Source organism: Amyelois transitella, chromosome 26, assembly GCF_032362555.1.
Source record: "Amyelois transitella isolate CPQ chromosome 26, ilAmyTran1.1, whole genome shotgun sequence".
In the NCBI taxonomy this organism is placed as follows: Eukaryota; Metazoa; Arthropoda; class Insecta; order Lepidoptera; family Pyralidae; genus Amyelois; species Amyelois transitella.
In genome coordinates this window covers 410,408-424,042 of record NC_083529.1, presented here as the reverse complement: position 1 = coordinate 424,042, position 13,635 = coordinate 410,408, and the positions used below count along the sequence as shown (strand labels likewise).

The following is a 13,635-nucleotide window of genomic DNA, read 5'->3' as shown; positions in this document are numbered from 1 at the left end:
AATAGTAGAATTAATTTGCGCCGACGTGCTATATTAACGTTTAAGATATCCATGGGAAAGAGATGAAGTATCTATAATTAAAAAAAAAACAACCACCAAATATAATCAGAAAAAACTTTAAAAAAATGGTAAAAATAAAAGTAGGTACTTTTTTACAATTTTTTATGGTTTTTCTGTTTATATTTGGTAATGTCACAAAAAATATAAAAAAAACATTCTGTTTAATAGAGGTTTTTTTTTGAAAATTGGAGATCGCGCGCTAAAACATATACTTAATAAAAATGGTAACTTTCCATTTGTGTCTGTATATTTGTGAAACTGGAGCGTCGCGGCATGCATAAGTAATGCTGAATACTGAAGCGACGGGTTTGTCCATTTATAAGCAATAAGTTCATTGACTGTCTCGATTATGATATTGATGCTTTATAAAGTAGCAGCTGGTGACCGCGACTTCGTCCGTCCTAAATTTAAGGTTATATTATACTCGTAAGTAACCGAGTACGAAATTTCATCGAAGTCCATTCAGAACTTTTTGTGTTACATACATACATATGGTCACGTCTATATCCCTTGCGGGGTAGACAGAGCCAACAGTCTTGAAAGACTGAATGGCCACGTTAAGCTATTTGGCTTAATGATAGAATTGAGATTCAACTAGTGACAGGTTGCTGGCCCATCGACTAAAAAAGAATCCCAAGTTTGTAAGTCTATCCCTTAGTCGCCTTTTACGAACGTTAAAAAGTTACAAACACATACACACACACAAAGGTACATGATGTGCACTCATGTCATTCAATTATCATTCTAGAGATTCAGAGGTCACGTTCAGCTGATAGAATTGAGATTCAAATAGTGACAGGTTGCTAGCCCATCGCCTATAAGAAGAATCCCAAGTTCATAAGCCTATCCCTTACTCGCCTTTTACGACATCCATGTTAAAAGATGGCGTGGCCCTATTACTTTTTATATTTGTGGCGTTAACCACACAGCACTTTCAATTATCAATTATCACATTCAATTTATCACTATCATTAAAATTGTCATTTAAAACAATCAGCTTTAATCAACCACACATACATATGTACATACATACATAAAATCACGCCTCTTTCCCGGAGGGGTAGGCAGAGACTACCTCTTTCCACTTATCAACCAAACCAATAAACTATTCAACGACAGTTGACTAATAAGTACAGAAATGTGGAAAGCATAATATTTCTCAGTTAATTGCCCGACTGAAAGGCGCCTCAATACTTCAATGCGACCTTGCATGTTATCTGCAGTCACGGGAATGCTCGCCATTTTAAGTCGACCTCATTTGAGACAATAACATAAAAATATTAACAGGTACCCATGTCGTTAGGAACATAAAACATATATACATATTTTCACGTATATCCTTTGCGGGGCAGACAGGGCCAAAGTTTTGAAAAGATCGAAAGGCTACGCACAGCTGCATGGCTTTGGTATACCTAAGTACTCGTATAATTATATCAGCACAATGCGCAGGTGTATGAGAATGTAGAATCTGCCTTTTTAAGACTGTTGGCTCTGTCTACCCCGCATGGGAATAGACGTGAATATTAATTATAATACAATTTGACGTCAACCAATGTTGTAAAACCAAAAGATATGACAATTATTAAGTGATATGAAGAATCCTATTATAATGAATAAAATGTTTGACTTTGAATTTGAATTATATATATGTATGTATGTATGTATGTATTGTCTTCAGGTTGACGGAGTCTCCCTACATGGGGTGACGAACCACAGAGCTGTGGCGCTTCTTAGAGATGCCAAAGGACCTGTGGTCAGACTGAAAGCGTTGAGGTGAGTGATCCAGAAGATTTATTACTCGAGCGCTGAGGTGAGTGATTCAGAAGAATTTATTACTCGAGCGCTGAGGTGAGTGATCCAGAAGAATTTATTACTCGACGACGCTCGAAGTAGTGACCGCTCGACAATCAAATTATATTTTTAAGTGAGGGAACATACTTACATACATACAGTTACGTCTATATCCCTTACAGGGTAGACAGAGCCAATAGTCCCGAAAAGACTGAATGGCCGAACTGAACGTTTAGCTGCTCGGCTTAATGATGGAATTGAGATCCAAATAGTGACAGGTTGCTAGCCCATTGCCTAAAAAAAGAATCACAAGTATGCAAGCCTATCCCTTAGTCGCCTTTTACGACGTCCATGGAAAGGGATAGAGTGGTCCTTTTATTTTTTCTACTAGCTGTGCTGTGACTTCGTCCGCGTGGAATAGTTTTTTTCACATTTTCCATTATTTCTTTGCTCCTTATAGTTGCACCGTGATATTATGTAGCCGTAAGTCTTCCTCGATAAATGGTCTATTCAACGAAAAAAGAATTTTTCAATTCGAACAAGTAGTTCCTGAGATTAGCGCGTTCAAACAAACAAACTTAGCTTTATAATATTACTATAGATTGGTGTCGGGAACCACACGGCACTTAAAGTTACTCACATTATTTAATATTTTTCTTTAGATACCTCAGGGGAGCGGGGTTTGAGAAGCTTCAGCGTGCGTTGGCAGCTCAAGATGGCCGCCGGGAGCCCGTAGCACCGCCCAGCCCTTCGGTCACGTCTTTAGCGAAATACAGCTTCAGTGTGGTGAGATAACTCACTTCAATTGTATTTACTGTCACAATTGCAGGTAGAATTACAATAACGTACCAAAAAAATACGTCACATATATAACGTCTTTATCTCTTACGGGTTCGGCAGGGCCGACAGTCTCGAAAAGATTAAAAGGTCACATACATACATACATATAATCACGTCTATATCCCTTGCGGGGTAGACAGAGCCAACAGTCTTGAAAAGATTGAAAGGTCACGTTCAAGTGTATGGCTTAATGATGGAATATATAATAATAGAGTAACAATTTTTGTTATTTAAAGTTCCTATTTAGTTTCAATATAAGTAGTTAACATTGTTTTAAAATTACATACAAACCAATTTTAAGTTTCATGGCCCTTTTATCTTTTGTAGACAACAAGTCTACAAAAGACTGTCTTCCCCGCAAGGAATAAAGACAATATGTATTAAACCAATAAGAATTTTAGTTCAACTAATTATGGTAAAAATTGTATATACAGACGGTGCCCTGTGGTTCCCGGCACCAATAAAAAAAAGAATGGGACCACTCCATTTCTTTCCCATGGATGTCGTAAAAGGCGACTAAGGGATAGGCTTACTAACTTGGGATTCTTCTTTTACGCGATGGGCAAGCAACCTGCCATTATTTGAATCACAATTCTATCATCAAGCCAAAAAACTGAACTTGGTCTATCAGTGGTTTCAAGACTGTTGGCTCTGTTTACTCCGCAAGGGATATAGACGTGACTATATGTATAAATGTTATATTTACAATCCCAATCGGAATTATAAACTACGTCATTTGTTCCAGTACGACGAATCAACAGTTATAGAAGTTGAAGCCGACTCAGAGATCCAGCCGCATCTCCCCTCCCCAACCTCCCCATCTGAGGAGGCGGAGATCGTCATCGGCAGGGTGGACGAAACTCCTCAGAGGGAGAGGAGGATCCAGGATAAATGGCGGGATGCATTGTCCAAGGATCAGGACTGGCCGGGGAATCAGCACGAGTTTGATATTATTGTTAGTGTTTTAAAAATACATATATAAATCTGTGCGTTGTAGCAGTATTGTTACGTTTTTTGTGACTCTTAATTAGTTTTCATTTGGAAAACTAGCTGTGCCTGAGACTTCGTCCGCGTGGAATAGTTATTTTGGGCATCAAGAATTAATAATTTACCCTGTTTTATTTTTCATATTTTCCATTATTTCTTCGCTCCTAATAGTCGCAGCGTGATGTAATATAGACCTTCCTCGATAAATGGTCTATTCAACACAAAAATAATTTTTCAATTCGAACCAGTAGTTTTTGAGATTAGCGCGTTCAAACAAACAAACTCTTCAGATTTATAATATTAGTATAATAATAATGGGATTGTTCTGTATGGAAATGGCAAAGATAGTTCAAAATGAAGTCGTATGCAACAACTAGTATAAAATAAATTGTTAGTACGTGTATAATAATAACAAGGCAAGGTATTGCATTGGGCTTTTTCTGAACCTGGTTTGTCTAGGTCATGTCTCCCCTGAGAAGGTATTCGGGTTCAGATACAGGCATTTGAAATCGGGTTCAAAAATACACTTACTCTCTCTTTCCAGGTCGGCACAATAATGAAAGAGAAGGACAGCGGATTAGGTATCTCTCTCGAGGGTACCGTCAGGGTGGTGGGGGGTAAGGAGGTGCAAGCTCGCCATTACATCAGGGCGATAGCACCCAATGGACCCGTGGCTAAACTGGGCTTGTATAGAGTCGGAGATGAATTGTTGGAGGTGAGTAGATGTTTTTTTTAATATATACCTAAGGGACAAATTCCACAGATTGAGTTAGCCTCGAAGTAAGTTCGAGACTTGTGTTACGAGATACTAACTCAGCGATACTATATTTTATAATAAATACTATCATATCATACTAATATTATAAATGCGAAAGTAAGTTTGTTTGTTTGTTTGTTTGTTTTCTTTTCACGCGTTATCTACACAACCAATCTTCTTGAAATTTCGGATATATATAGTTCAGAGTATGGAGAAGGACATAGGGTACCTTTTATTCTGAAATAAACTATCGTTCCCGTGGGATTAGCGAAAAACCTTTGCTCTCTTACATAGGTGGCGCTAAATGCGCGGAGTGAATTTCGAATCAATGGAGATACAATTTGGCAGAATGACAGATTACGACTTGGAGACGTCTGCTAAGAATTTATAACTTTGCAACATAATCACTAGATGGCGCTAAATGCGCGGAGTGAATTTTGAATCAATGGAGATACAATTTGGCAGAATGTCAGATTATGACTTGAAGACGTCTGCTAAGAATTTATAACTTTGCAACATAATCACTAGATGGCGCTAAATGCGCGGAGTGAATTTTGAATCAATGGAGATACAATTTGGCAGAATGTCAGATTATGACTTGAAGACGTCTGCTAAGAATTTATAACTTTGCAACATAATCACTAGATGGCGCTAAATGCGCGGAGTGAATTTTAAATCAATGGAGATACAATTTGGCAGAATGTCAGATTATGACTTTGCAACATAATCAATAGATGGCGCTTGCTTTACGACGATTACAGCAGACACATACAGATATCAGTTTTAATGACCACATTTATAATGAAGCACTGATTAAAATTGAAAACAAGGTTATAGCAATGTCGGGAAAGAAACTACAAGATTTTGGAATGGTAAGCCCACAAAGAGTATATGAAATTGACTTAGATGACGATATAGTTCGGGAACTATGATATTACAGTATTACAACAGCAAGTCAACGAGTTAGTCCCTCAACTACTTCCAGAACAGAGTCAAATTTATCAACGAGTGTTAAATCAAATCGAATCAGGAAATGGTGCACTCTTTTTTCTCGATGCTCCAGGAGGCACTGGAAAACCTTTTTATTAAATCTTTTATTAGCGTCCATTAGAAAATACCAAAAAATTGCTGTTGCTGTTGCTTCTTCTGGCATCGACGCCACATTACTTAATGGCGGCCGCACTGCACATTCTGTATTAAAATTTCACAGGAAGAATCCCCTATCTACAATTTCAGCAAATACAGCTCACGCGGTATAATGCTGAAACAATGTAAGCTTTTAGTGTGGGATGAAAGCACGATGGCTAATAAAAAAGCTGTAGAGGCCTTAAACAGGACTCTTCAGGATTTAAGAGACAGTACAGATATTATGGGAGGAATGGTAGTTTTGCTTGCAGGTGACTTTAGGCAGACTTTGCCAGTGATCCAAAGGGGTACACCGGCAGAAGAAAACAAAGCCTATCTAAAATCGTCCAGATTATGGCCAGCAGTTAAAAATTTAGTCTTACAACGAATGTGAGATACACCTCTATAATGACGCAGATGCGAGACATTATGCAGGTAATCTAATAAAAATTGGCGATGGACTAATGCATACAGACAGTGAAGGTTACATTTCCCTCACTCAGGATTTCTGCAATTTGGTAGAAAATGTGGAGGAGCTCATTGTCAAAGTTTATCCGGATCTGCAACAGAATTTACGACATTGTGAACATAGTCAATGTCAATATTTTAAATGAGATTCAAAGTGAATCAAAACTATATTTGTCCATTGACACAATCATCGAACCAGAACAGAGCACTTCGTACCCAGCTGAGTTTTTGAACTCGCTTGAACTTTCAGGTGTTCCATCGCATAAGATAAATTTAAAGGTAGGTGTACCTATCATGCTGATGCGAAATTTAGATGCTCCCCGTTTATGCAATGGAACTAGGCTTAGGGTAATTCAATTAGGGCAAAATATAATTGGCGCCACTATTTTAACAGGTGTAGGTAAAGGGGAAAGTGTAATGATACCTCGAATTCCAATAATCCCCACTGATTTTCCTTTTCAATTTAAATGGGTACAGTTTCCCATAAACCTAAGTTTTGCCATAACAATTAACAAAGCCCAAGGGCATACATTGCAAGTTGCGGGAGTGCATCTGGAAAAGCCATGTTTTTCCCATGGCTGCCCATGTATATGTCGCCTGTTCGCGTGTATCAATCCACAAAATTTGTTTATTTTGGCACCAAATGGAAGAACAAACAATGTTGTGTATAGCAGCGTACTAAAATAATTCTCAATTTACATACATACATCGTACATAGGTACATATGGTCACGTCTATATCTCTTGCGAGTTAGACAGAGCCAATAGTCTTGAAAAGACTGAATGGCCACGTTCAGCTATTTAGCTTAATGATAGAATTGAGATTCAAATAGTGTCAAGTTGCTAGCCCATCGCCTAAAAAAGAATCCCAAGTTTATAAAACTATCCCTTAGTCACCTTTTACGACATCCATAGGAAAGAGATGGAGTGGTCCTATTCTTTTTTGTATTGGTGCCGGGAACCACACGGAACAACCAATTTTATACTCTCATAACAAATTATTCCAATCCCATTCTAATATGGAGAAAAAACTGTTTCCGGATGCAACGCGGGCGAAGCTGCGGGTAAAAGCTAGTATTTTATATAAATAAACAAACAAACAAACAAAGACTCGTGTCGTGACTTAAAGTTTTAATCGTATATGTGTGATAAATGTAGCGGCTTAACAACTAAAAGACTATTGGTTGAGCGCGTCATATTCTTACTATGATCGGTTTGATGATGACTAAAGTTGGTGAAGTCCCCACAAGGAGCTTATCGCGCTAAAATCGACTTGATTCTTCACATTTCTGGTCCCAGGTCAACGGCTGGCGGGTACTAGGAGCTCATCATGTGGAGGTGGTGACGCGGTTGAGAGCCGTGACGTCACCGGTCGTGTTGGTGTGCGTGAGGAAGAGAGACGATGTCCCGAAAAGCGGGATGGAGAATAACCTTGGAAGGGTGGGAGTTGATGAATTTCTCTTTAATAATATTGTTTTATGAAAGGATACATTGAAATAATTTGATATTCATATTTTATTTACATACAATTATTTTGCTGTGAAGTTTCCGATATTTTTGAATAGAACCACTCCATATCTTTCACATGGATGTAGTTAAAGGCGACTGAAGGATGGGCTTATAAACTTCGGATTCCTCTTGAGGGCAATGGGCTAGCAACCTGTCACTATTTGAATTCCAATTAGCCATACAAATGAACGTGGCCTTTTCGAGACTGTTGGCTCTGTCTACCCCGCAAGGGATATAGACGTGACTATATGTTGTTGTTGTTGCATATATTTTAAAGTGTATATATGTAAGGATAAAACACCAAATTATGAGTACAATTATCTTAAACCAATGTATGAAGGGAATGCTTTGTACATTTTTACGAGCATAAAGTTTGAATCTCATATAGAAAATTCTCGTGTCACAATGTTCGTTCCCGTACTCCTCCGAAACGGCTTGACCGATTCTCATGAAATTTTGTGAGCATATTGAGCAGATCTGAGAATGGGCCAACATTAATTTTTCATAACCTTTAGTCTTTAAACTCGTTAGGGTTGTACACCTTTAATTTTTTTTTAAACTAGAAATTAGGTACTTAAAAATTATATATGTATGCAGGGATAGTGGCAAATGGAAAGACCTATTTTTGGGGGAAAAGGCGTGTAGGTGCCTATGTACAATAGCGTCTCAAAATACCTTATTTTCGGGAAAAATGCGTGTATGTACACAATAGCGACTCAAAACTAAATCTTTCTAAATCTTTCAGAACCAAATCCTGGGCGGCAGTCTGCAAGACCTCCTGACTCCTCCTCAGAGGCTGATCAAGGCCAAATCCGAGAGTTCTGTCGCGTCCATGTGCAGTGCCACCACTGTCATGTCAGCTGGTCATGACCACGATGGTGAGTCATCACCTAAAGTCTATATCGTGGTAACGTTGTAATGCCTTGTCGTTCCTGGCACCAGTATAAATGAAAATTAAGCTCAAAGATTCCGTTACATACATACATACATACAACCCAAGCTAATAAAAGCGTAGTAAAAAAAGAATAGGACCACTCCATCACTTTCCAATTGATGTCGTAAAAGGCGACTAAGGGATAGTTTTAAATTTGGGATTCTTCTTTTAGGCGATGGGCATCCTGTCACTATTTGAATCTCAATTCTATCATTAAGCCAAATAGCTGAACGTGGCCATTCAGTCTCTTCAAGGCTCTGGCTCTGTCTACCCCGCATAGATATAGACGTGACCGTATGTATGTATGTGAGATTACAAAACGTAAGACCATTTCAATTTACTCGTAACGTGTTCCTTTCAGAGTTCTGTCACGAGGACCTGGAGAGGCAGCGGTCGAGGTCTCTGGAGCCCCTCAGCGGCCTGGCGATGTGGAGCGACAGGATCACATACATACAGCTGCTGAAGGAGGAACGAGGGCTTGGCTTCTCTATATTGGATTATTTGGTAAGGAATATAATAATAATCATAGGGTATGTTGAGATGGTTCGGTCATGTGGAGAGCATGAATGAAAACAGGTTGACTAAGCAGATATACATGGAAGGTGTCGAGGGAAAGGTCGGAGTGGGAAAACCTAGACGAACGTATCTTGATCAAATTAAGGACGTCCTGGTAAAGGGTCAGGTCAAAAGTACCCGAAACCGCCGAGCTTGCAAGAAGAGAGTTATGAATGTGGATGAAGCGAAGGAAATATGCAGAGATCGTGGCAAGTGGAAAGAGGCAGTCCCTTCGGGAAAGAGGCGTGATTTTATGTATTATATTCTTACGGTCAGGCAAATGTTCATCCTCTCCATTCTTCGGAGAATGCACTCACAAATTGGCTTCAATCCGAATCTCTTTTTAAATAAAAGAAGAAAAACCACGGTTTGCTCTATTGAAAAATTTAACACCTGTTTTGCGCGAAGATTCTTCTGTTTCTTGGGAGCCCTTCTTTATAACAAAGCCAACAAAGTTAATAATATTTACTCAATGCCAAGAAACTCGTGTAAAAGATCTCTGACAAAATGGCTTTTATCTCTTGACTATGACTCCACTGAAGAAATTCTCCAAATCTTATCCTAATGTACCGAACTATTTCACTGACATAACACTGACAATGACTTACATCCACTAACACACCCTATCATCCATTAATACCGTCTCACAATCTTATACTGAACTTTTTTTCTACGCCTAGTTATAGTTTATTAGAAGTAGTTATTTGTGTTAAAACAAAATTATTCTTCCTATTAATTTCATTTCTTCGATGTTTCTTTTCTTTGCCATGTCAAATTTTACTTAGTTAGGTATGTATCGTTAGGTGTGAGAGAGCCTGGTGACTTGTAATACAGGAGGTTTAATACTACCTAGCTCAGGCACCAGTTCTCTCCACTATAAGTTTTACAACAGAAGTCTGTACTTACCTATATTCACCTATGTGGAGAGAAAATAAACAAATTTTTAATTAATTTAATTTTTAATGTATGTATGAATATAATAATTAATGGGAAGATCATTAAGTTTTGAGAGAGAATAATAGTATATACAAAATAATTATTCAAGACAAAACATGGTAGGCACACTAATTGTGTTAACAGGTCATGCTTATGCCATAATTCACAGCATGTGAATAGTATTAAATTTAAATATTATTATTATTTTTATTAAATATAATACAAATTTACAATCGGAATGTCAATATTAAATAATGATTTATAATTAAGTAGACATCCCAATATTTAATTCAAATTCCATGGTAAAATGTCAAGGACTAAAATTATTATAAATTATATTAAAAGACTGATAGGCCTCGTTCAGCTATTTGGCTTTAAGATAGGATTCAGATTCAAATAGTGACAGGTTGCTAGCCCATCGCCTAAACGAAGAATCCCAAGTTAATAAGCCTATCCCTTAGTCGCCTTTTACGACATCCATTGGAAAGAGATAGTGATCCTATTTTTATTTTTCTATTAGTTCCAGAAACCACACGCCATAGCAACCTTTCCATGATGATATTATTGATGCCGGGAACTACACGGCACGATATTAATCTATAGTATTTTTTATCACCAAGCATAGAATCATTCAGTTATATATGTATATGTTCCAACAGGACCCTTCGGAGCCCGGGAGCTCAGTAATCGTGGTGCGGTCGGTGGTGGCGGGCGGCGCGGCCGCGGCGGACGGCCGCCTGGCGCCCGGAGACCGCCTCATGTCCGTCAACGGGCGAGACGTGGCCAGGAGTCCGTTGGCCGCCGCCGTCCAAGCTATCAAGGGGGCTAATAAAGGTGAGACCTGCTTCGGGAGACCACTGTGTCCCTATGGACTATAAAGATGATTTGAACTATACTGAGTAGACAAGTCTGTTATTTAGTGCGTGTTAGTAAATGTCTCCTTGCGTTTGGAGACAGGCTGATGTCTGTCAATGGACGAGACGTGGCCAGGAGTCCGTTGGCAGCTGCTGTCCAAGCTATCAAAGGAGCTAACAAAGGTGAGACCTGCTTCGGACTATTGTGTCCCCCTCTGCTTAACGTCTGGAGACAGGCTGGAGTTTGTCAATGGACCAGATGTGGTCAGAAGTCTAGCTGCTGGTGTACAAGCTATCAAGGGGGCTAACAAAGGTGAGACCTGCTTCGGACTATTGTGTCCCCCTCTGCTCAACGTATTCATAACTAGCTGTGCCCGCGACTCCGTCCGCGTAGAATAGCTACGAGTATTTTGGGCATCATTGAAGCCCTCAAGGATGAATAATTTTCCCCGTTTTTTTTCACTAATTTATTTGCAATAAAATATATGTGGCGACATCTCTATGCCACACGTCACAATAATAAAAAAGAAATATCACGCGACACTATCAGTCAAAAACAGCGAAAAACCTAAATCGCGCAAGCAAAGATTTCACGGATTGGAGCATATATACAACCTCCGACACAATATCGTCGGAGTCATATACTATCATAACTCCTAGCCTGGCGGAAGATCTTCCCTTTGGTGGCGGTCGAGCCGAATCATCGCTCCTGCTACAGATATTTATCTAGAAAATCACAGTAGTTCATTCAGAGAACACAATGAAATCAGTGAAAAAGGACAAGACAAGTAGTTAGTTCATGATAAATCACGTTATCAGACAGGTACTTGGTTGACGTAAGACATTACTATTTATGACAATAACACAGAAAGTCGTAAATAAATGTTTAATGATCTTGAGTATTGTTAGGAGATTAAAAAATGCAGGAGCTGGTAATATATTGTCTTAATAGTACCTATGAAAAACGATTTCTTTTTAATTGTAATAATTTTTAATGATTTAAATAATATGAACAATATTACTGGAATAAATTTATTTAGAAAGCATTATTGGCTCTCTACAAAGTTTTTCTAAATAAATAAAATTTTAAAAGTCGATAAATTTGCTAAGTACAAAAGCTGAAAAATATGTACCTACGTAATAAACGATATTTATTAATAGATTCGAATTTGGTTTGTCCATGAAAATTTTCGCATTAATTTATTGTTTTTGTTTTTACTGTTTTATTTAGATTAAACTTGAATAAAATAAAATGACATACACTGCATCTCCATTATTTATTTCGTAACTCCATGTAAAATAATCAGAAAGCAAATATATTTATTTTCACATCACTATAACTTATCTGAGCTAAATACGTGTCAGTGTAAGAACTTGAAGAGTTCACAAAATAATTAAAATTGGTGTCTTAGTTTAATATACTAAATAAACTATTAATAAAAATAAAACAATTGAATATATCAATAATATTAAACTCTTTAAAAACTGAGTGAGTGTCTAAATAATTGTGATGTCTATAATACATTCAAAATTATCAGATATTAATTGAAGAAAAAAAGGGTGGAAAAATGTATCTTATTACCCCTTTGGTGAAGAAGTGTAATTTTATGATGTACCTATGTTACTAACTCTGTGTGTCGGAGCATTGAGAGACGATTTTGATATTAAATAATATTTTTATTGAAAAATTAAAATTATTAAATAGTTAATTGACTTTTTTGTAACTTTATTAGGAAATAAAAAAATATTACATTATTTATATATCATTATAGTATAATATATTATGTAAGTACATCAAAATCGTCTGTGTATAACTGTAGGTATATGTAAGAATTCGCACAAATAAAATAAATGTCTAGTTGTTGGCCGCGACTGCGTGGATTTTCGTAATTTTTTATGGGTTAAGAGATAAGCTCATATATTTTCCATTCCTTTCTAATTTCGTATGAATCAATTAATCGTAACAATGTGTTCTGTCGTCCACATTTGTGTTATAAGTTTGGATAATTGTGAAGTTGACGTTATTGAAGAGAATGCTGCAGTGCAGTTTGTTACCGCTTCTTCTGCACTGACGCTTTGTAGCGTACGTAATTTATTTGACGTCAACCAATGTTGTGAAACCAAAAGATATGACAATTATTAAGTGATGTTGAAATGTCCTATAATAATGAATACCAATTTTAAATTTGCATCATTTGTTACAGGAATAGTAACTATAGGCGTGGCCAAGCCTCTTCCTTGCAGTACTGTAGTTGGCGGCGAGAAGGCGAATGGTCACAGCATGCAGAGCAGTCAGGTGTGTGCATACCTTTATATTACGTTACATTTTACGTCACTTTTATAAAAATTAATTTAATATTTATAATTTCCTTATAATGTTATAAAAAAGTCAATTAGGTATTTAATTGTTTTAGCATTTTAATAATACTATAATTATCTATTTCTTTATTAATCTAATCAAATTAAAACAAATTATTATTTTATATAGAATTTTGACAGTGGCATAATTTTCTGTTTTACATAAAACAGTTAAATTTCATTTATTTATTCAAATATTATGATTTCAAAAAATTAAACATTGGGCATAAAACATGTGTGTGAATTGTTATAATAATTTTAATAACGAGAACAAGTGCTAGTTGCGAACGAACTTCATATTGTACACTTTTGGGAAAAATTAAAGTAAGTTGGCGTTTTTTCTTTATTATAGCTTCCTTGCTTAGAGCTGTAACTTAAATCAGCATGCAATTAATTCAATTCTTCTTTTTCCAAACTGTGTACAGTAAAGGGAATTTTCGCCGCTCTAAGATTTTCGATTTG

At 37.1% G+C, this 13,635-nt stretch overlaps 1 protein-coding gene across 1 annotated transcript in view; it reads left to right on the top strand.

The window, feature by feature from the left end:
• Nucleotides 1–13,635, top strand: part of LOC106131717 (uncharacterized) — a 102,876-nt gene that overhangs the window by 6,888 nt on the left and 82,353 nt on the right. The window contains exons 4-12 of the mRNA XM_060951883.1: nucleotides 1,739–1,833; nucleotides 2,514–2,637; nucleotides 3,437–3,646; nucleotides 4,223–4,393; nucleotides 7,327–7,467; nucleotides 8,282–8,414; nucleotides 8,832–8,974; nucleotides 10,621–10,795; nucleotides 13,020–13,111. Of these exons, the coding sequence (XP_060807866.1) occupies nucleotides 1,739–1,833; nucleotides 2,514–2,637; nucleotides 3,437–3,646; nucleotides 4,223–4,393; nucleotides 7,327–7,467; nucleotides 8,282–8,414; nucleotides 8,832–8,974; nucleotides 10,621–10,795; nucleotides 13,020–13,111 (1,284 nt within the window). The remainder of the gene's footprint in view (nucleotides 1–1,738; nucleotides 1,834–2,513; nucleotides 2,638–3,436; nucleotides 3,647–4,222; nucleotides 4,394–7,326; nucleotides 7,468–8,281; nucleotides 8,415–8,831; nucleotides 8,975–10,620; nucleotides 10,796–13,019; nucleotides 13,112–13,635) is intronic.